The sequence below is a fragment of the Pseudomyrmex gracilis genome, unplaced genomic scaffold (assembly GCF_002006095.1).
Source record: "Pseudomyrmex gracilis isolate BER0280 unplaced genomic scaffold, ASM200609v1 scaffold_44, whole genome shotgun sequence".
Classification (NCBI taxonomy): Eukaryota; Metazoa; Arthropoda; class Insecta; order Hymenoptera; family Formicidae; genus Pseudomyrmex; species Pseudomyrmex gracilis.
The window spans coordinates 401,424-422,570 of NW_018020628.1; the positions used below are offsets into that span (position 1 = coordinate 401,424).

General features: G+C 40.9%; 1 protein-coding gene across 4 annotated transcripts in view; it reads right to left on the reverse strand.

The window, feature by feature from the left end:
• Nucleotides 1-20,464, reverse strand: part of LOC109853153 (alpha-catulin) — a 40,755-nt gene extending 20,291 nt beyond the window's left edge. For 2 of the 4 annotated variants that reach the window (XR_002250087.1, XM_020424980.1), the window contains exon 1: nucleotides 20,331-20,464. Coding sequence is in view for 1 of the 4 variants with exons in the window: in XM_020424980.1 (XP_020280569.1) it covers nucleotides 20,331-20,417 (87 nt within the window). In the remaining 3 variants the exon portion in view is untranslated. Of the gene's footprint in view, nucleotides 1-5,035; nucleotides 5,334-11,049; nucleotides 11,120-20,330 lie in introns of those variants that run through there. The other 2 variants (XR_002250089.1, XR_002250088.1) reach the window with 2 other exon arrangements.
• Nucleotides 20,465-21,147: the final 683 nt, after the last annotated feature.

The window sequence follows — 21,147 nt, forward strand, 5'->3', positions numbered from 1 at the left end:
CATTTTAAACGAATGCGCATTCGAGAGAGAGAGAGAGAGAGAGAGAGAGAGAGAGAGAGAGAGAGAAAGAGAGAGAGAGAGAGAGAGAGAAGCTTTGCTCTCTCACGAGCAAATTTAATTAAGGCATTCAAAGAGCAGGAGTTGCAAGTAACAACTGGAGTGATGCCAGAGAACGTAAGGGTAATTTTATGAATTCTCTTTAAGCCTTTCTCCTTCGCGATACGCGCTCTAAAAAGGAAAAGGTCAGCGGCCGTGTTAATTAGGAGACTTAAATCCCTCGTTACGGGGTGCTCGAATCGAAGCTTTGTTGTCTCCGTCTCGTTTCTTTTTCACACGTTTTTTCGCTTTTTTTTTGTCGGTTGCTTTTTTTCTTTCTCTCAAGAAATAACATGCACGCGATTACTCACTCGCGGCGCAGTTGTGTTGAGTTCTTCTCCTACATTCTTTATAAAAGATGCACAAGCTTTCACTCTGCTTGCTATCGTCTGTCTTCGAGTTTCCTTATTTTACTACCCGACTCGTTGTTCTACGGGAACAATGTTTGTTTTTACTTATTCAAAAGACTCTTTTCCAATATGTCCGATCAGTTTTATCACTGCGTAATACAAACGTTATGACATAATTTATTTTTCATTATTTATTGTTTTATTCTTTTTACTCGTTTATGTTTATATAGTGAAGAATATCGTTTCCCAACTTTAAATATCTCATATCATCAAAGTGCTCCAAAGTTGACGCAAATAGTTGCTGATATCGCGCACCTCGTATAAATTTTTAAAAGGAAACGAAACGTGTCGGCTTTTTTTTTCTCACCGCGCACAAACACACTTCATTAGGAATTTCGAGAATATCACTTTTGTGCTTACGACAACATTTTATGCATGCAAAAAATATCCTTCTCGAATTTCGATCCGTTATTGAGGGACAAGCGAAAAATAAAATGGTCAGCGAAAGACGCGTGCGGTATTTTTCGATCAACCGCGATCAATTCAATTTCCTGTTTCAACACGGACAAGAAGATCGCGTCAATGGAATGAGGAAACTCGCGACGATTGAAGTGTCTAAATGAAAATCTCAAAAACACACTTCGGGTGTATGTGTGCGTGTGTATGTATGAATGTCGGATTAAATGACTGAAAAAGCCGAAATCAATATTCCAAGATAAACGGGATTAAGGTGGTAGGACTCCGTCGATATACACAGTAACTTGTCTGAACAAAAGTTGGAAAATCCATGGAAACGAATTATCTCAGGCTAATTTGCCTTGCCTTACGCCGTGAGTTCGAGGATGGTTTCTGTAATTGATCCGCGTGTATGTGTATATGTTCACGTCGGTCGTGGAGGCAAACGAAGTCGCGAACAAAGAGCCGGGCTAATTTGGAGAATTCAGTTGCGCTTTCAGTTGCGGCCATTGTTTCCCATTACCCGGCCGGTATTCCCATTTCAGAAGCGACGCCGCAACGTGGTATCTACGTTATCGAGGTTTGACCGCGGAGAAACTAAAGCCGATTCATTAACGTACTGTATATCGGCAAATAAATTTTATGAAAGTCGATCTTCATTCTTTTTCATATTGCGACCCCCGGCTAACGTTGTTGTATAAATAAAGATAGAGCAGGCCGGGTTAACGTAAATCCGTTTATCCGTGATTGGATTCCAGACGATTCCATAGATATGCCACGAGACTCCTCCCTCGAAACTGTCGTTCGATAGGCGATTCGATTAAACAGTGTTTTTCATAACGTACCGATTTATGTAATATTTGCTCCGAGATCGGTTTCAATTTTTTTTCCTTTTTTTTTTATGCGTTTATCGCGCTTTCTTCCGCGGAGCTAGGAAAATACAACTCTAGCTACTACAGCTATAAGTGGCGCTCAGTTGTATTTTCAAATTACGGAATCACATTAGATTCAACGTGAAATCATTCTATTAATTTCGCAGGTGTCACTAGCCACGAACCAGACACACAAGCAAATGGCGTGATTACATCAAATTACAAAGCGTCACAAACGTGACGTGTTTGTGGCGACCTGGCGCGAAGATTCGCTCGCTCTCGGTAAATGACGTGCGTTTACTCGTTGAAAATTGCTTGTAAGCCCGCGAAGCTTTGTTGTGACAGAAGAACGAACTTCTCGTCTCGGCCGTTTTACTGCCTTGCGAATGGCGCGTAAATCTCTCTTCGTGACTCGTTTCCGATGGACTTGGCGAGCGCAACAAAAGCCGCGCTCTAACCACGAGGGATGCCACGGCTAATTATGTTATATTTTACGCAAGCCGCGTGCAGATCGTTAAAATTTACACACCGAGGTCGTAAATAATCGCTATTGCTGATGTGCGCAAACAACAATATTGCGATTGTCGATCGAAAAAAAAAAAGAACAAAAATTAAGACCGGTACGTGGAGTGTACGAGTTTGACGTAAGTATTAATAGCCTTGCGTGACTTTAAATTGTAAAGCATTGTAGATGAACTTCCTGGATAAGTCACGCGTTTTAACGGTTTTATCCCCGACGTCTCACGACTTTATTAACACTCATCAACGTGATGCAACGCGTGTTATTTTTTAAACGCGATTAATAAACGTTCTCGTAAGGATCTGCTCGTTAAAATTAATTTACACGGAGCACGTAATGATCGTTCGTACAAAAGATATTTTGAAATTTCTTTTCTTCTTTTTTTTCAAAACCACGTTTCGAGAATCTTGCTTTATTCTAGAAATTTTTCGGAAATTCTCGATACTGTCTACAAATCGAGCCTGAAAAGTTTTGTTCATCTCTTCGCCAGCGGTATACGAAATCGCGTTGGAAGGGTAATTTCCTCCGGGAATCGTCCCTAGAGCTTCGAGAGGATTCGAGGGTCCGATAGCGTTTCGTGTGTGTATCTATACAGAACAACGACGGAAAAAGATCTCTCTCCGGAAGGATTATCGTTTGAAATAATACCACTAGAGCGCTATAATAATCAATTTGCGAGAAAAAAAGTCTTCTAGACAAATATTTGAAGATACATCATGGCGATGGAGTTTTGTTTGTAAAGAAAGATACAACTTTCTCTTCGTTTTCTTTTTTTTTTTTCTTTCTTTTTTGTTACGGAAAGTTTGCAATTGCAATTCGCTTCATATCTACACACAGTTCGCGGAAGGAATTTTGGTTGTGTGAATTTATCGCACAGTGTCGCATATGTAACGTAGACGTCGGGAATTTGAGACGGCTTACAAGAATTTACAGAGGAAGCGTTATTTCGCGTAAATTTAGCGTCCAATTTTCTTCCATCGGCCTTTCTTGCGCTCATTTGATTTCTGTCCGTCCGTTTCAATTTGCGAGTCGTGATGCTCGATTACTCGCTAGTCCGAAGCCAGGTGCAATTTTAATCGCACGAACTCACAAACACAAACTTCGCTCCGTTTTTGCTTTTCAAAGCACACACCACCCATTATTTTATGTAGGGAATAAATGCGCTTGTGCTGCAAATATCACTAGCCTCAGAGAAAATCGATTGTAACGCGAATCCATTTTATCGCAAACGCTTCGAGTTGTAACACAATGTAACTCTCGACCGCGTGCATACAAAGAATTTTACCGGAATTTACGATAAAAATTTTATTTCGCGACCTAACTTTTTGTTTGTCTGATTGCATTAAACCTTGGCCCTTCGCTGGGAAAGGGATCTTCCAAGGATGACCTTTAGAACGATTATCTTGACGCTGATTAATAGCTTTTATCCCTCGTTTATAAAGGTTCTCCACCTTCGAGTAACAATCACATAACGCACGTTTGAGAATCGAGGTCGTGTTTAAATAAAAATTTTCAAAATATACTTGGAATAACTTGAAGAAAACCGAAATGTTTCTTTTGAACGTATCTTCTGACGATTGGATCTTCCTCAAAATATTATTTTTTAATCTTTGAAGATTATTGCAAAATTAACATTGAAAACAAATTTAGGCGAAAAAATGAAGAGAACTTTTTCGCAATAGAGAAACGTATTTTTCATTTACATCCACTTTAAGAGTCCAACTTTTGCGGGCAAGTCAATTTCCCGGCGTCATATTTTACGAAAATAATATATGCGCATACAATTGTATTAACATATAAATGTGTATTTATTTCCTCGATTCAATTTTGTGCAATAGTAGGTCTCTCTCTCTCTCTTTCTCTATTTCTTTTAAAACTAACGTATCTGAACCTAAAATAACTGAAGGCGTGAACTTAGGACGCAAATCACAGTTCTATGTCTTTCACTCTGAGCTTTTAAAACGTCTACTATTTTTCTTTTTTTTATGTTTCCACAGCGGAACAAAGGGGTTCAAATCAGCTTTCGATCATACTGACACGATAAACGGTAGCCTTCTAACCGGAGCTTATTGATGTTTCTCCGATTTTACGAGTTTTAATCTGCAGCTTTTTTTTACTTTGACAAAAGTTTCTAAAGTTTCTTTTTAACATATCTACTCCGATATAAATGTTACACTGCATATTTTTCGATCTATTTTAAATCTACCAAAGAGTTTGAAAAGATATCATTACATTCAACATGTAACTCTCATTATTACTCTTTAATGTATAAAAGTAAAACTCCGCATATAACGAAACAAGCTTTAGATATAGCAATTCAGAGATAAGCTTGTGGAAAGAAAGTTGTAGCAGTTTGTTTTACAGTAGTTTGCATACGTTACACGTATTGGGCTTAGACTTTAATGCACATTACGTAAATAGCGCTGTAAGTGAAGTAAGATTTAGATATCAAATGCAAATGTTTGAACGCCGGACGAGGAGCCTTAATGCGTTCTTTATGAGAGTATTAATTATGTACGCGTGTTTACTTTATTTCGATATTCATTTGTACGTTTGAACGAGATGAAGTATGTAACGAGTTTCTTTAATTAGAGACGTCGCGGCGACGACGACGACGACGACGACGACGACGACGATATGTTTTCTTTTGCGATCAAGTTCGCTCGCGACTTGAAACTTACAGATAATAATTAATGATATGTATGTGCTCGCGCGCGCGGATCGTTATCGCTGGGACATACCTGTCGTTCACCAGCCATGCCGCCCTCGTACATGCTGCTTCGTCGATAGTGCACCGCCGGCATACGAAAGTTCATATATAAAGTTCGGATACGAACCCACCGGAACCCGGGGGATCTTCGCTCTTATCGCACTAATATGTATCTGTTTTTTTTAATCGCTATTGTTATAACTCTACTTTGTTCAGGTCGTTTATTATTGTGCCAGTCACGATTTGTCGATTGTTATATCTCTCTTTCGCTTTTCTTCTCAATCATCGACCTCCCTCTCTCTTTCTCTCCTTCTCTCTCTCTCTCTCTCTCTCTCTCTTTCTCTTTATCTTTCTCTCTTTCTTCTCAGTATGACCAAAATATACTATAAATCGTTTAACGTTGTGTAAGATATGTACGCTCTTCTTAATATTATCTTTGTTTTTTTCTTATAGAAATACTATTACTCTCTCTCTGTCTTTCTTTCTCGATTCACTCTCTTTCTTTCGGTGCAGTTGATCTCGTGTTCATTAACAAGTGATACTTATAGAACTCTTTCTTCGATACTCCGTTTTCTTTAGGCCACTTTTTCGGCGTGGCGCGCGAACGATGGCAACAAAAATAGACGCGCGTGCGACTTACTTATATATATATATATATGTGCAATATTATATATATATATATATATATGTATATATGTGTCTCTATATATATATATTTTTAGGAAGATCACTGTTGTTTAGGCTTCTGCTACAGGTCCAGAACTTGTCTCTGGGGAAGCGAAGTCGTCGCGCTGTCGTGTTTCGCTTTTCTGCGAGTTCGTCGTCACCCTCTCGACGAGGTGCATGACCTGTCGACGGCGAAGCAAGAGATATTGCTGATCTTCACCTCTTTCGCGGAGACCTTTCTTCGCACAGGTCTTTTGTCGTCTGTGTTGACGCTATGGGGTTAATTTCCCTTTTGAAGAATACACGCAAATGTTGTCGTGTGTGTGTGTGTGTGTCAGAGCTGAAGATTTCGTCGAGAGGAAACGCCGAGAAAGAAGAATGCCGTCGCGTCGCTTGGCGTCTCTCGGAAACCCTCCGCGTCTCGAGAGTCTACTCCTCGGAATGGCGCTCCGGAACTCCGGTGTGCGCTCCGATAATCGTTATCCTCGTTCTCTTGCTTAGATCAGGAAGTCGCGGGCTGATTTCTATCTTTCTCTCTCTCTCTCTCTCTCTCTCTCTCTCTCTCTCTCTCTCTCTCTCTCTTTCCCTCTTTCTCTTACTCACTCTTCAAGAAAACCTTCGGATTGGACAGCTCACCGTTCGTGTTATCAGGTAAAGAGTCAGCTTCTATGCGGTGAGCCGGTACAAGCCAGAAGTCAGCGACGACAACGACCACCACCTCGTTGTTAATGATGCACGGCTCGCTGCTGTCTCGCGCGTACACACAGTGCGAGCGAACGACATGTGGACCGCACCGCGACGTGCTTTCTTTCGCACGCGGTAATTCTCTTCTCTTCCGTCTCTTCTTTTTCTTCAACTCGCGTGCATGTGTTACACGCCGCGCGCGTGATCTACGTACGCACGTATCGCCAAAAACGCGGATGGATAACGCGACATGTGTAACGCGTCTACGTGACTCTGTTAAATATAGGCGTGAATACGCGTGTGTGCACGCGTACCACTTGTGTAGGCACGCACCTGGGCACACGTGTGTCCGTACGCGATTCCGTTTCGCGGAACAGAATGAGTGGCTGTGAACGTAGGAGGAGCGTAATGTGTTGTATCTATATATGTATGCGCGAGAATAAACGTAACGGGAGGGTGAGATGGCGGTGTGTGTGTCTGTGTGTATGTGTATGTGTGTGGGTGTATGTGTGCGCGCGAGGACGACGAGCGCGTGTCAGCTTCGAGAAACAGGTACCGGCCTGCCGAGTGCCTAGGGGAAGACTGGACTCGGAAGCAGCAACTCGGTGGCAGGATCCAGCGGTGAACGACGACGACGACGACGACGACGGCGACGACGACGGCGAAGTACGGTTGTGTGCGAATATATATTCGCGGTCTCGCTCTCGCACCAGTCTTCCCACCCCGTATCGGCCGCTCGCCCTCTCGCTCGCGCCTGCTCCCGCCTCTCTCGGTCTGCGTGAACGAACGAACGGCTGCCGAGCACAGGCGCGCTAGCTGCGCCTCTCTCCACCGACCGAGAATCAATACGTCGGCAGGTCCGTACTTTCGCCCGCGAAATCTCAATTTTTGCACTCAACGAAAGTCGTTGGGGAGTCGCGTCGCTGTATTTTCGTATCCCCCATCAATGCGACGCGTGTACGCCCTCGTGCGTAAACGAGATCGGTAACGATTTGCGGGTTGCTTTTTTTGCGGTTCGGTAGATTCGAGGGACTTTTGTGAACTGATGACGCATTGTACGCCGGAACCGCACGTTTTTGTCACTTCTCTTCGGTCAGTTGAAAAGCGCGGGAGATTCTCGTTTATCGAAAAAGGGATTCGATAGGGAATCGAGAATGTAAATTTTTTTCGCTGAAAGACGCGATTTCTCGTCAGAAATATTATATTATTTTTGTTTTTGACAGTGTGTTTTTGACAGTTTTTAGTATTATTTTTATCTTATCGAATATGCGACTCTCTGATAATGTCAAAGTTAAGAAAAAGTGAAACTTGAGTGAAAGCTTCTACATTTGCTCTATACGCTTGGCTTTTAATGCGCCTCTTCAGGTCTCATGTCAGGTTTAATATATACATTCGACGCTATCGTTGACTGTGAAGCGCTTCGCTAGAGCGTTATAATAAGATTGACTCCGAGTCGCTCATGATTGAAAATTAGATGATCCTGCTATATTATGTCTTACGTATAGCGCTCCTGTTTCTGTCGTAAATGCAGCCGAGCAAATGTGATTACAACTTGCGAGACGATCGCGATTAGATCACATTATCCACATTTAAACTCTCCACATTTAATCTCTCTACACATTTATACGTGACGCGACTAAAAAATTGCCCGTTAGAAACGAGCTGTTTCCTTTTTGTCATGTAACAAGATAATCCTCAATAAGAAAACGTCAAAAACGAAACGTCAAGAAGAAGAAGTATAACCTAAAAAGATGAGGGAGATTTAGAAAGATACGAGGAAGGGGATTAGACAACAAGAGAAAAAAATGACTTGGGATAACTAAAGAAGAAGAGAAATAACGTGACCGCAATATATATTCTCGCGACAGCTTCGCGGATCGACAGAAAAAAACATTTTTGCGCTGAATTGCGAAAGAACAAATTGACGAATCTGACACAGAAATAGAAAATGGAATATTTGAATTTTATAAGAATAAGATTCTGTTACTCGAAAACTATTTAGCAAAAAAACTCAGACGTATTTGAATGTGCAAAGAGCGCTGCATTTCCAGCAAAAGAAAAATGTATATTAACTCTCGCTACCGGAGAGCGGTAGGTACGAAATACGAGACTGCTCAAGTATATAAGGATAAAAGCGGCGGGTTACAGGGGATGACGGAGGGTAAGCGACGCGACGGTGGATTCTTAAATGATACACACACGGAAAAACGAGAAAAATATTTCATCGTCGTTGAAATAAGCTCGCGCGTAGCTGCAGAGTGCATATTTAAATACGATTTTCTCTCCTGCGAGATATGATCGGGACGTATTACGACGGAACGAGTAAATAAGATTGCGCGAGTATAGGAGGTACGCGTGTGCAGCGAGGTATTTACGATGTTATACGGAGACCTAGGGTTGCAGCGGGTACATATCTTACACCCATCTGCTGCAAACGGCTTCCAGAGTCTCTTTCACATATACGTTCTCGATACCTAGGTACTATCTAATGCTCCTCGTAATACTTCGCGTGTGCCGTGGGAAGGGAGGAATTTCATTTCATGGCTTACAGCGCCTCTCGCGCGCGAAACGGAACCCCTTCTCGGATCCGGAAAGTCAAAACATAGAAACGCGCCACTGACATATCGACCGTCGAAGATTTCGATAAATTAACGTACTCGGGATTCCACTTGCGCTCCTCATTCCCCATCCCGAGTTTCTCAAAGTCGTATTTAAAGGTTCTCTCGTTCGTCGTCCTGTCGCCAAGAGTTCCAGGGTTTCTTGAGAGAACAAAGTTCGCAGCGCCTTTGGAAAGTCGCACTTCTGAGTCTTTTGTACTCACGACGGATGTTGTTCAAAGTTGGAGACGAAAAAAAACACAAATAAAAGCGAAAGGGAAGCGCTGCACCTTCTTCGATAAAGAAGTAACAAAAATTCGCGCGACAAGGCAAAAAGCTTTCGTAAACTGTCGTCGATTACGAACGAATTTGGCTCCCGGGATTTCAAAATCATTATCGTGAGATTTCAATTAAAAAAGAAAAAAATCAACGCTTTGGCGACGCTCCAAACTGGATTGATTCCAGGTTACACGAGTTGATTTCCGAGAAATCTGTTTAGCAAAGATACGCTTGTGCGTGTATATAGATTTTATTTAAAAAAAAAAGAAACTCGATATCTGTGAGAATCCTCTGATTCGCCAAAGACTCGGCTCGATCTTAAGATAAAGCCATAGATAAAGCCAGTCCGTTTCATCCCGCATCGATCTTGGAAGACCCTGTTTCGTCCGTCGAATGGATTTCATTTCTACGGGATCTTCTGTGTCCCGCAGAGATGCATCGGACTCAGCATATATTTCAATAGAGGTTTCATAAAGAGAGCCTGGAATCGCAACAGATTAGTTCAGCTAAAGAAAAACTTCGCGGTGAAAAGAGATGATTCGGAGATGATCAAAACTCATTTCAAGTTTCGTTGTAAGAAGAGCGAACAAAGCAACTAATTCGTTCGAAATTTCGAGCACAAAATAATAATACTGAAAAAAAAACTAATATACGTTGTTTATTTATAAAAATGTCAGCTTTGACCCCCCTAGGTTTTGTGAACCCCCTTTTGTATTTAAGTGTGTGAACGCTTAGATTCACATTGGAGCGTTTTTACGGCAAACAGTTTATTGCACACAAATAGCTGAAATCTCATTCATGTCAAGCTTCGCGTTGTTAACTAGTGCACAGGATATCTCTTTTTATACGGAACTCTTTTACTCGCACTACAAGCATGTCAGATGTGGTATACGTGTTTTATGTGCCGAAGGAAAACATAACCCGCAACAAGTTACGATCGAAGACGCCATTTTACTTTCCCCCGCATAGAGAATGGTTGTTCGAAATGGATTCGAAATGTCAGGCGCGGCTGTGTTTGTCTTCTGATGATTTGCGATGTGTGATTTGCGGTAAATTTTACGGAAACTTGCAATTTTACTTCTTCTTTCCGCGAGAGAGATCAGAAAAACGCATGGAAAAACAAGAAAAAGAGTTTAACTTCTTGCGACTGCCAGAAAACAAACTTTAATTAGATGGCACTTTCGCGTCCGTGTTTGTGTGTATTTACGTAAAATCCGGCAAAAAATAAATGAGCGTAAATTGTGAGCGATAGCAGCGACGGGATAAAGCGTCTAATATGTTAACAGACGTCCGATCATTCTTGTGAAGCTCTTTTATATAGTGTGTGTACGTACATATATATATATCTAAGTAAAAAAAAAAAAAAAACTACAGCGACAATATTTTTATTTACTGAAAATTTCAGAAGACGGCTCGTGTAAAAACCAGTTACATTTTCCGCTGTAATTAAACGCTCGACCGCTCACGGTACAATGGCTAATTGTCTCTTTAATGGACGTCGTCGTACACGACGGGGCTGTAAACATCATGCTTAGCCGATCATGTGTGTAAAGCCTCTACGTACGGAGTCTACGGAAAACAAACAGATAACAAATACAATGTCGACACTTGCAAAGTCGAGAGGGATAAACGTCGCTCGCTCTAACAAGTATTCTGCTCTATTCACATATATATATGTATATATATAGAACAATCAGTCGTTCACATCGCTAAGTCATCTATGTGTAACTCTAATAAGGATAACACATCACATTTAGATTACAGCCGCAGGTTACTTTCGACCCTGCCTATTTTTTTTTTTTTTTTTTTAAAGACTTACCATCGATGAGCCCATTATAAGTATCTACGTAACGAAACACTCAATTTGGTTTCTTCAGTCGAAGACGTGCCTAAAACATACATTCCCGTTCAGTGAGAAATATCGATCGCTCGCGTCGATCTACGCGATACTACACACAGTTTTCTTAATCTCGCATTTAAAAACACAAAATTGGAAGGAGAAGAGCTCGCGTTTCGCGAATTGGGAAGTCTTAATTTGTAAAACGCGAGCGTTCCCGTATAAGGAAAGACCCGTAGGAATGGAGGATGTGTTTCTCGAGAAATCTAGCTTGTTACGTAGAACGTTCAAAATTCGCGGTCCATTTCCGCGAATACATCTCCCTTAGAAGCTGTTCCGCGAGATAAATTCCGCATCGCCGTCCTTCAAGGTTATCGACATCGCGAACGATTGCACGCGTTCTGGCGTTCTCGCGAAAGACGAACGCCGATAACTCTCGAGAGAGAATGTGTGTATGTGTGTGTGTGTGTGTGTAAGAGATATCGTACCGCTCGCGGAAATGATTTCTCTGTCTTGACTTGTTACGCGATTGACATATTACATCGACGTCCGAGCGTCGAAGTCTGAATACCAAATGGCGCCTCCGCAACGAGAGCCTCGGCTCAACGAAACCGACCGACACGAACCGCGGCGCAGATAAAGGCTATCGGAAAAACCGCTCGCGGGAGGCTTCGCCTCGTTTTCTTTGTTAGCTCGACCCACTTTGAGAGCCGAGTCCGGCATTTTTCTTGTTTGACATTTGCGGCCGGCGCATCAGCCGCAGGGACTTTGTTGCAGCGCCCGCCGTCAAGTGCGAGTCGCTTTTGTTGTGCACGACATGATGAGCATTGAAAGCCACAGTGCATCCTCCCATCCAGGGGAGAGTCTCTACACTCGGTTTTTAGATATATAGATTAAAACGGTGACATATCTCGATAACCGCGCGCGGCACGTTAGTGGCAGCGACGAAAGTGTTATCGAGGGGAAGGGATGGGAATGACTTTCCACGGGTAACGATGCGTGACGTTCGATAACACATCGTTCATGATCAATCTGTCATGATCGTCGTCCTATTATTTGCCTCAAGTGGTGCGCAGTTTGTACAATCGTCTGGTTATCTATAAATAACCACGAGTACGCGCGCGTAGAAGCGTTTTGAAATTAAAAATAACGAAGTGTGTGCAATCTCGTTAAGACGATCGTCTCTCCTTTCTGCGTGTTTCTCGTTTGTGCTTCTTTTCGTCGTCTTACTCGTCGTTATATATCGGCCGCGTCTGGAAAACGCTCGCTTTTTTCTTCAAAAGAGTTTCTCTTTATAGTCTACTTCCATATAGTTTTAATTTCACTCTGTCGCCGCAACTGAATCGATTCTCTTTTTTCCGTAAATATTATATGTAATTAAAATACGGCTAAACAATTCAAAACAAAAGGAAAAAACCAAGAAAGCCAATGGTCCACTGGTGGCGGTGGATTATTAAATAACTTTAACACAATGGATTTGGACGTTTCGATCAATTTAATTTATGATCATTCGAAAATGTTTTTCGGGGTTGAATCGCGTTAGTGTCATTTTTATAACGATGTTTCGTCGTATGGCTGCTCTTGAAAATCTAATGAAGTGAATTGAAATGTTCACGAAACGTCAGTATAAAAATGATACTAACGCGGTTCAAACCCGGAAAACATCTTTGAATGTTAATACAACACACCGCGAAATGATTATCTTCAGCAAATCACTAAAATATAATATTACAAAAAATGAAAGATTTGAATATACTATATCTGTTAGAAAGAAAGATATAGGCAGCCAAGATCGCGCGGCCGAGGTCATTGACCCTGTCGCGGTCGCGCGGCCGAGGTCATTGACCCCGTCGCGGTCACGCGACCGAGGTCAGTGATCCCTCCCCCTCCCACTAAGGTCGCGCGGCCGAGATCATTGACCCCGCCGCGGTCACGCGACCGAGGTCAGTGACCTTACGGTAGTATGTATATAATATATATAATATATAATATAAAGTATAACATTATAAATATATGATAAATTATATGTATAATATATATTATTTAATATATTATTATTATTATTATTATTATGTATTATATATTATAATATATTATGACAGCTAGTACACGTACGACAGTATGACATGAATCGAGAAACACATCCGAGAAACGTCACCGAGACGCGTATCTCCTATACTACGTTGTACTCAGGTCCGCGCTAGTTTTCTAGCATCATTAGTTGTCGGTAATTTTGACTCTCTATACTTGCCGATGCGCATTAACGGTCGCCTTGATGACTTGTCAAGTTAGGTGTGTACCTATTTATCTATATTTTGTGTATTTTTCTTTCTGAAGAATATGTTATTCAAATCTTTCATTTTTTGTAATATTACATTTTAGTGGTTTGCTGAAGATGATCATAAATTAAATTGATCTAAAAACGTCCAAAAATCTATTGTATTAAAATTATTTAATAATCCATCGCTACCAATGGACCATTGGCTTTCTTGGTTTCTTCCTTTTATCGTAAATATTATGTTTAATGCATAGAACCGTTTCTCGCAAGCTCGTTCTCTTATCAAGCAATGTCTCCCGAGGCGAAAACAAAACATCGCGACTTATACATTTTTTAATTCGATTATCAAGACTCCAACTAAGGAGTCTTGTTTTCTGTGTCAACATTTTACTATATTGTCCGAAAGCCGATATGTTTGCCTTTACTACTGTCTACTTTTACATTGCAACTTTATTTACACTTTTCTCAAACGTTATTGAACAATCAAGCTAAAATTTTATAAAAATTCTCTTATCAAAATTGTAAAAGACACTTATAAATAATAAACAAATTGGAAAAAGGAATTTCTCGCGCAGTTTTTGTCCAAAAGAATTCGATTCTAAATTTAATCTATTTTTATTATTTAGATTTTCTCTCCTATTTTTTTCTGACGTCATTAAAATAATATTACATAAAAGAAAATTTATCTCGTTAATAATTTTGCTCTTTTGTTCGCGCTCTAACTCGGACAGTTATCCCTTCTAAATGGATACTTTCTTGAGAAAGCCCATGTTAACATTTCGTCCTACGTTCGCGTCTCGACGTCAAAAAACGTCAACTTCGCGTGTAGGATGCTCCTGCAAAGAAGTCGCTCTTCTTTGTTCGTGGTCTAATTACCTTTCGACCGTCGGAAAATGGAAGTGAAACATTTTTCCGCACAATGGACAACAAAAGAAAGCATTCCGAGAATTCGTTATCCCTAACTAAATTTCTCGTGGATTAAATAATTTCTTTTTCGCACCCTCTTTTATCTCTTCCTGTCTGACATGAATAACGAAGTAGAGCTATAACGAAGAAGAAGAAGAAGATAACCGCTACATTAGACGTTCGTTTTCGGTGTTTGTTATTCTGCACTATTCTATTTTCAACCCGCGATCTCTGCAACTTCAATCCCACTTTTCTCTGTGCTACCGAGTTACCGAGGCTTCTTTCTGGATCCGCATAACGAAATGAATTTAATACAAATGTGAAAGCATATAGAGACGTAAGTCTCTTATCTCTTTGATGTTATCAATATCCAATATACGTCATACTTGTACTCAAATCTAGCGAACATACAGAGCGAAAGAGACAGAGAGCAAAAGTGTATTCCCTGAAAGCTAATTATGTGAATAAAAGGTCAAAGGGGAAAGCGTATGTACAGCAACCGCGCGCGCGAAGTAAGATATACCACAGCTGTGTCGCGCGCTGCCTTTGTGTCAGTGACGTCGAGAAACTATTATTTTATTTATTGATTACACACAAAAATCGTATCGTAAAAAATTTTTCTATCTATCTCGCATAAGAGCAGTTTTTTCTCTTTCTTTAATTTTCAGTGTCGCCAACGCAAACGTTTTTTCTAATAAAATTAACATACACATCCTCTAGGATTTTGTACTTAATATTCATGACTTCTTCACTCCCGCTCCTTTTTTTCTTCACCGAGTATAATAAAACGAACTCCTGGCACAATGCGAAGGCGTTAAGAATGCAGTGACGCCTCTATCGAGCGAGTGGCGTCTTTGCACTTGGGAGAGAGAGAGAGAGAGGTCAAACGAAAATCCTGGTCAGGTGGTGAATTTTTCCGACAAAATGGCTGTCTTCCGCGTCACTTCTCGTCATCGGCTATTGTGAAGAACATAACATCTTGCTAGCTATGTGCTAACTATCTCGCAGACATTTCAAACGTTTCTCTATCTCTTGGTCTTTTATCGAATCTCATTTCTTCTCGCGATAATATACAAAAAAGAGTAATTAAAAGAGCGGAAGTTGAAAAATTTAGATTTAATTGCCGATGCTATTTACTGCATATATTTCGTGCATAAAAACGTTATCCTAAAATCACTACGATCGCCACCAGCTGACGCTAATAGCTGGATGATCCGAGTTTTTATCCGGGCGGATAAAGCTTTCAGAATTGAATAATTTTCAGCAGAATCGCTGACAGCGATTGAAACGGGAGTAATATTAGGGTCTGTCAATCATTCACGCTTGATCGTCGGCACAAAAAGCCTCTCTAAGAAGACTTAAATGATGCACGCTGATCGATGGTTCATTCTATACATGTATATTAAAGATAGGCGACTTTCTTCTACCTCGACGCGGTCGGAGGAAGTTCGAGGAAGATCAAATGTGCTGGTCGGGTGCTATCGGATAGGCCGACAGTCAATATTGGCCGAATGGCTCCCGGTGTGTTTGGTTTGTCCTCAAATAAGAAATTCCATCACTGTGTACAACGCATGTATTGCGCTCCGAAAATATCGTGGCTGCAAATGGCAGTCTCAAAATATACAAATAAAAAATTTGCTTATTTGTAGCACCAAGAAGACGTTGGAGAAAATTTCTTGGAAAGAAAGCTTGAAAAGCTAATTGTATATGTATCTATGATAAAGATAGAGAAGACTTGTAGTAAGTAAGAGAGAGAAGAAAAAAGAAAGAGACAGAGAAAGAGAGAGAGAGAGAAAGGGAAAGATGATGGAATTGCGAGAGATACAACACAAACGAGAATGAATATGAATACGGCGAATAGAAATGAGTAATTCTGGCTTGCGAGATGCGTAGATATTTTCAGCGCTGCTGCTACACGTTATTTGAAGCGTGATTTAACTCTCTTTGTAGACGCAGCTAATGAACGTTGTTCCCCCTTGAACATAAAACCCATGCTGTTGTTGCAACAAAGATTGCAACAACTAAATTAACAAATATTTAGGATTATTTTATACACATACTCTATATATTGTCATTTAAGAGTTAGAGTTGCTCTATAAGCATATAATTTTTCATAGATATAGAGCACTCTGGCTCTTACGTGACAATGTGTATATATGTGTATATATATACACACATATATGTATGTATATATATATATATATATATACACACACACACATATATATATATGTTGACAGAGACTTATTTTTAATTATTGATTGATGTTTTTTTATTAGACATACAATGCAATATTCTGAAAATATTATTGTACTATGTAGTAAAAACGTAAAAGAAAACTAAAACTGTAAAATATTTTGATTCTTTCTATTAAGATAATTGAAAAATTTCTAAAAAAAAAATTTTTTTAAACTAAATCTCTTCAAAACATTAGGCGTCTACATATAAATGTGTTTTTATATAATTTCATATATATATATATATATATATATATATATGTATATAATTTTAAAGAATATAGAACAATCTTTACAAAAAACTCGAAGGCGTTTGATAAGAGAATTGTTAATGTCAAGAGAGGGTGATTTAATCAGAGCATACTTTGATGAGTGAAGTCAATTGAAGCGTTCAGAAGTAGTACCGAACGAAATTACTCTGATGGCGCGCAATAACTCGGGAATACGACTATTACGTGCTAAAAGAGAGCACATCGTGGTTAATACATTACTTTATCGCAACGTATTCGTCTAAAAAAAAAAACGTCTGAGCGTGTTAGAAAACACAAATAAATGCAAACGGGTACGTAAAAGAAGTGAAAAAAGTAATATCTTCGTGTAAGAATCTCGAACGATTTTCTAAAACATCTCTAAATTTGTTCAACATTTTTGAGACTTTTCTCCGAAGAAACGTGACAAAAGTTTTTCCTTAGTAAAGCAATTTATATGTTTATTCGAACGTTATCTCTCCAATACAACAATTGTTGCAAGGGACAAAGTGAGCGAAGTGTGTACGCAGGTGTTCACAAAGCTGGAAGATAGCAGCAATGGTCTCTCTCTCTCACACACACACACATACCACACAAGAGAAAATCCAAAGCTAGGCGAAATTGTGACGGAAATCGCCAAGAAAGTAGCTTGAGACATAAGCTAAAGACGAAAAGTATAAAAAAGAAAAAGTAAAAGAAAGTAACGAAGGAAACAAAAAAGAAAGAAGAGGGTTAGCAATTCGTTGCGGAGAAAAGAAGAGAGATAGCCAGACGGAGCTCTAACAAGTGGCTGCAGCTCGTAACGATCGCCCTCTATGCCATGCACCAGCTAAGCCACTCTCGTATACTGCACGCCCTCCTAACCCAAGAGGGTTAACCAACACGCACGTGCACGCGTGCGCACGTATGCACGTACACCCTTGTCGCACCGTCAGAAATATCGATATAAACACAACACGAAGGTCGACCACGAGCGACGATCGGCAGCTCTCTTTTCCTCTCGAAATAACCTCCGTAATTTTTTTTTTTTTTTTTTCGTCTTTCTTTTTATTTTACACACACATCTTGCCGCCGCACTATATTAGCAATAATAATAATTATTGCATCGCACAAATCGGATCGATTATGTACGTACGAAACTCCGTCCGATTCTCTATTGTATAACAGAACAAGCACCTTCGTTCACTCTGTTCTTCTTAAACGTTTTTTTTAGCGGAATTATTGCGATGTCTTTAAGCTAGTTGGCTGGAAATTGGAGTGGTGTGCCGGATCGGCGATTGTTAAATTAAGTGGAACTCCGAGGGAAACGAAAAGAGGATCTTCACTCGAACCGCCTCGACCTTACCTCCGCCGTTTCGTTTATTTTCTCTTCGTCTCGGGGTATAACGATTTCTACGGATAGATCGAGCCTCGTTGGTGTGTTTTACGTGCGCGAAACGTAATCCTCTGCCGGAAACGACGGCAGGAATCGGCGCCCGTGTAATCCCTTTTTTTAGATCGGCTTTGGCGGCTCGGCAAAAGAGAGCTGTGAATTAGATCAACCTTTTATCCTCCGTTTTATTTAACGAGATTAACCGCGGAATAGGATGCGGTTGTTTAAGCTCCCTATTTCTAGAAGTCTCATCAATATTGGAAGGATACATTAGTTATCAGAAGTATCTCGTAGTCTTCCACATCGCAAACTTTTTTTTTTCAAGAAATTTATATTTTTTCTTTTATCACACACTATCTGGCACATTTTGTATCACTCTTAATTTTTTTTTATATATAATCGATATAATTTATAACATATCATACTTGTAGCAAAATTTGAATCTGACATTTAATAAGTGAGTTAATTTTAGCAGTTTAATGATAATTTACTGTAATGAATGCCACGTATCGGATAATGAAACGTGTTCCAATATATAGTGTGAGAAGTGAAACGTCATTTAATTACATATTCATAATTTCAACGTTTGTGTCGATTATTCGTGTATGTTAACGTGCATATATATATATATATATATATATATATATATATATATATATATATATATACATGTAATATACATATATATAGACACATTATATGTGACACAGTATATGTAAGTGCAATCTACTGCATGCGGCAGTGCATTGTGCATTCATAGACGCCTCCGTTCGAAAGATATATCGCATTTATTCCAGCGATGTTAATAAATTCCGAGAGAATTCCCGAAATTAATGCGAAAATCTCTTCATAAATAATATTACGAGTACGAGATAGATTTGGTGGTTTTCTTCACGACACTGGAAATGTGTTTAAANAATAANANAAAAAAAAAAAAAAAAAAANAAAANANAAAAAAAACGAGGCAAGGAACTTTCGAGCTTTAACTTCGCATGTTGTGCATTCTTTTCACATAAATTTCCCCGATCATGCCGCGGAAACCGTGCGGAGCAGTCGTTCGGAGGCCTTTGACCCGTGACCGATCCATGTATGCGGCTCACGCGCGTGCATCGCGCACGTGCCGGTGATTATGCAACGAGGGTGCAGCGTAAATTCGACGTAATTCCACGAAAATGCCGGTGTGTGTCGGCGCCAACAAGCGTGAGCGTGTCATAAGTGCTGAAGTGAGCAACGCGGAAGAAAAAGAGAAGTGCGGAATGTGCAAGACGAGAAGGGTTGAGGAGGGAGAAAGAAAGAAGGAGAGCTACAAAGACGGTGGGGGTCGAAAATATTCGCTCTTCGTGACGCTTATATCTCGCGACAAGCCGCAACGTATCAGATATTTAAGCACGTCAAAAATGTCAAATTTGGCGAAATAACATTCTCAAGATAGCTTTGCTGGGATTGAAGTAGATGTCTCGTCGTGAGAAAACGGCATGTGCGCTCGGAAATACAGGATGATCCGCGAAAATACCACGTTGAGCACGCGGTCGGAGCAAAAGCGTGGGAATTGCGCTATTTCTAGTTTTGGAGTTGGCGTAAGAGCGAATTGTAAAATGCCGCCGTGTCACCGTCTCGGAGTTCTCTCGATCTCGCTTTTTCATCTTGGTGATACGCCGTCTCTCTCTCTCTCTCTCTTTCTCTCGCCGGTACGGTGCACGCGCACTCAGTTCTCCCATCTCGCTTCAACGTCTCTTGTCGCTCCTCGTCGCGACGCCGTGCGTTTCGACGTCGCACATACACGCGCGCATCGTCTCGTGCTCGTTCGCTCGATCTACACGCGCATCGAAACACGTTCGCACGCGTGATTGGAGTTGCGAGAGATAAGCACGCGAGAGTAATTCCAAGAGTTGAGAAATTATTTCGAACCTGTTAGAGAACAAACGCGAGATGCAACGTGTGTGCCGGGTGTATGTACAAAGCGAATGTACGAGCGAGAGAAAGAGAGAAAAATATATATGTGTGTGTGCGTATATATATATATATAGAGAGAGAGAGACAGAGAGAGAGAGAGATGTGCGGTGGAGGAAAGAGGGATGATCAGCGAGTAAAAGAGAGAGAGAAAGAGAAAGAATGAGAAAGAGGGATACAGACAGACAGAGACAGAAGGGAAAGAGACGGCGCGCTGCCGGTGCGAATGAAAACTCGGATCGCTGCATTTTCACGCGGAAAACACGTCTTACCTGTTTCACTAGTGGGAGTAGTGTCTGTTCTATGCTACGGGTCTTAATCTCTAGGGTGGCTGGGTCTACGGGGTCGGGTGTCGCCATGATTCGAGCACAACTCCGTGCTCCGTAGACTCGAGCCGAGGCGAGAGGGTTCGTTGCACCCCCCCAACCTCCGCCCGCGTGCCCGGCACGACTGCCACCCTCGCCCCCGCTTGCGCCGCTGATGGCCACCGGATGCCCTTCTCCCTATGGCACCAACCAATGGTCGAGCCGCGTGCCCGAACCGGCTGTGACGAGGGCGACGTCGCGCGACGACGACGGCGACGCCGACGCAACTACCGCCGCCGGCGCCGGACGCCGGGGCGCCGGGCGTCGAGTCGCCGAAGCTCCTGGCCATCTCGTGGTATCTTGCGCAACGCTCTCCGCCGACGTCGGCGTTGACGGCCGCCAGTAAATGTGAAAAGTTGCGAGAGAAAGAGAGAGAGAGTTGTGTGTGCGGGATACTTTTCAGCGAGAAACAAACGAGAAGAATAAATATATAAAATCTTATGATGATAATGCACGATAATGTGTGTATGCGCACGTAAAGTGCCATGATGTTTAATATTTAACGTTCGAATAAAATCTTACTTATAGATCTTTGTATCAAAAGAAATGGATTGCAACAGCTTAACAGATAGATTAAAAAAAACAAATAAAAAACTCACCGACAAAATAACAATTGATCGAAAAATGTCTAAAATGTGTACCTTGTTAAGATAAATTTTGTACAAGAGGATATATACATATATATACATATATAATGTACGGATACACAAAAGGAAAAAAAAGG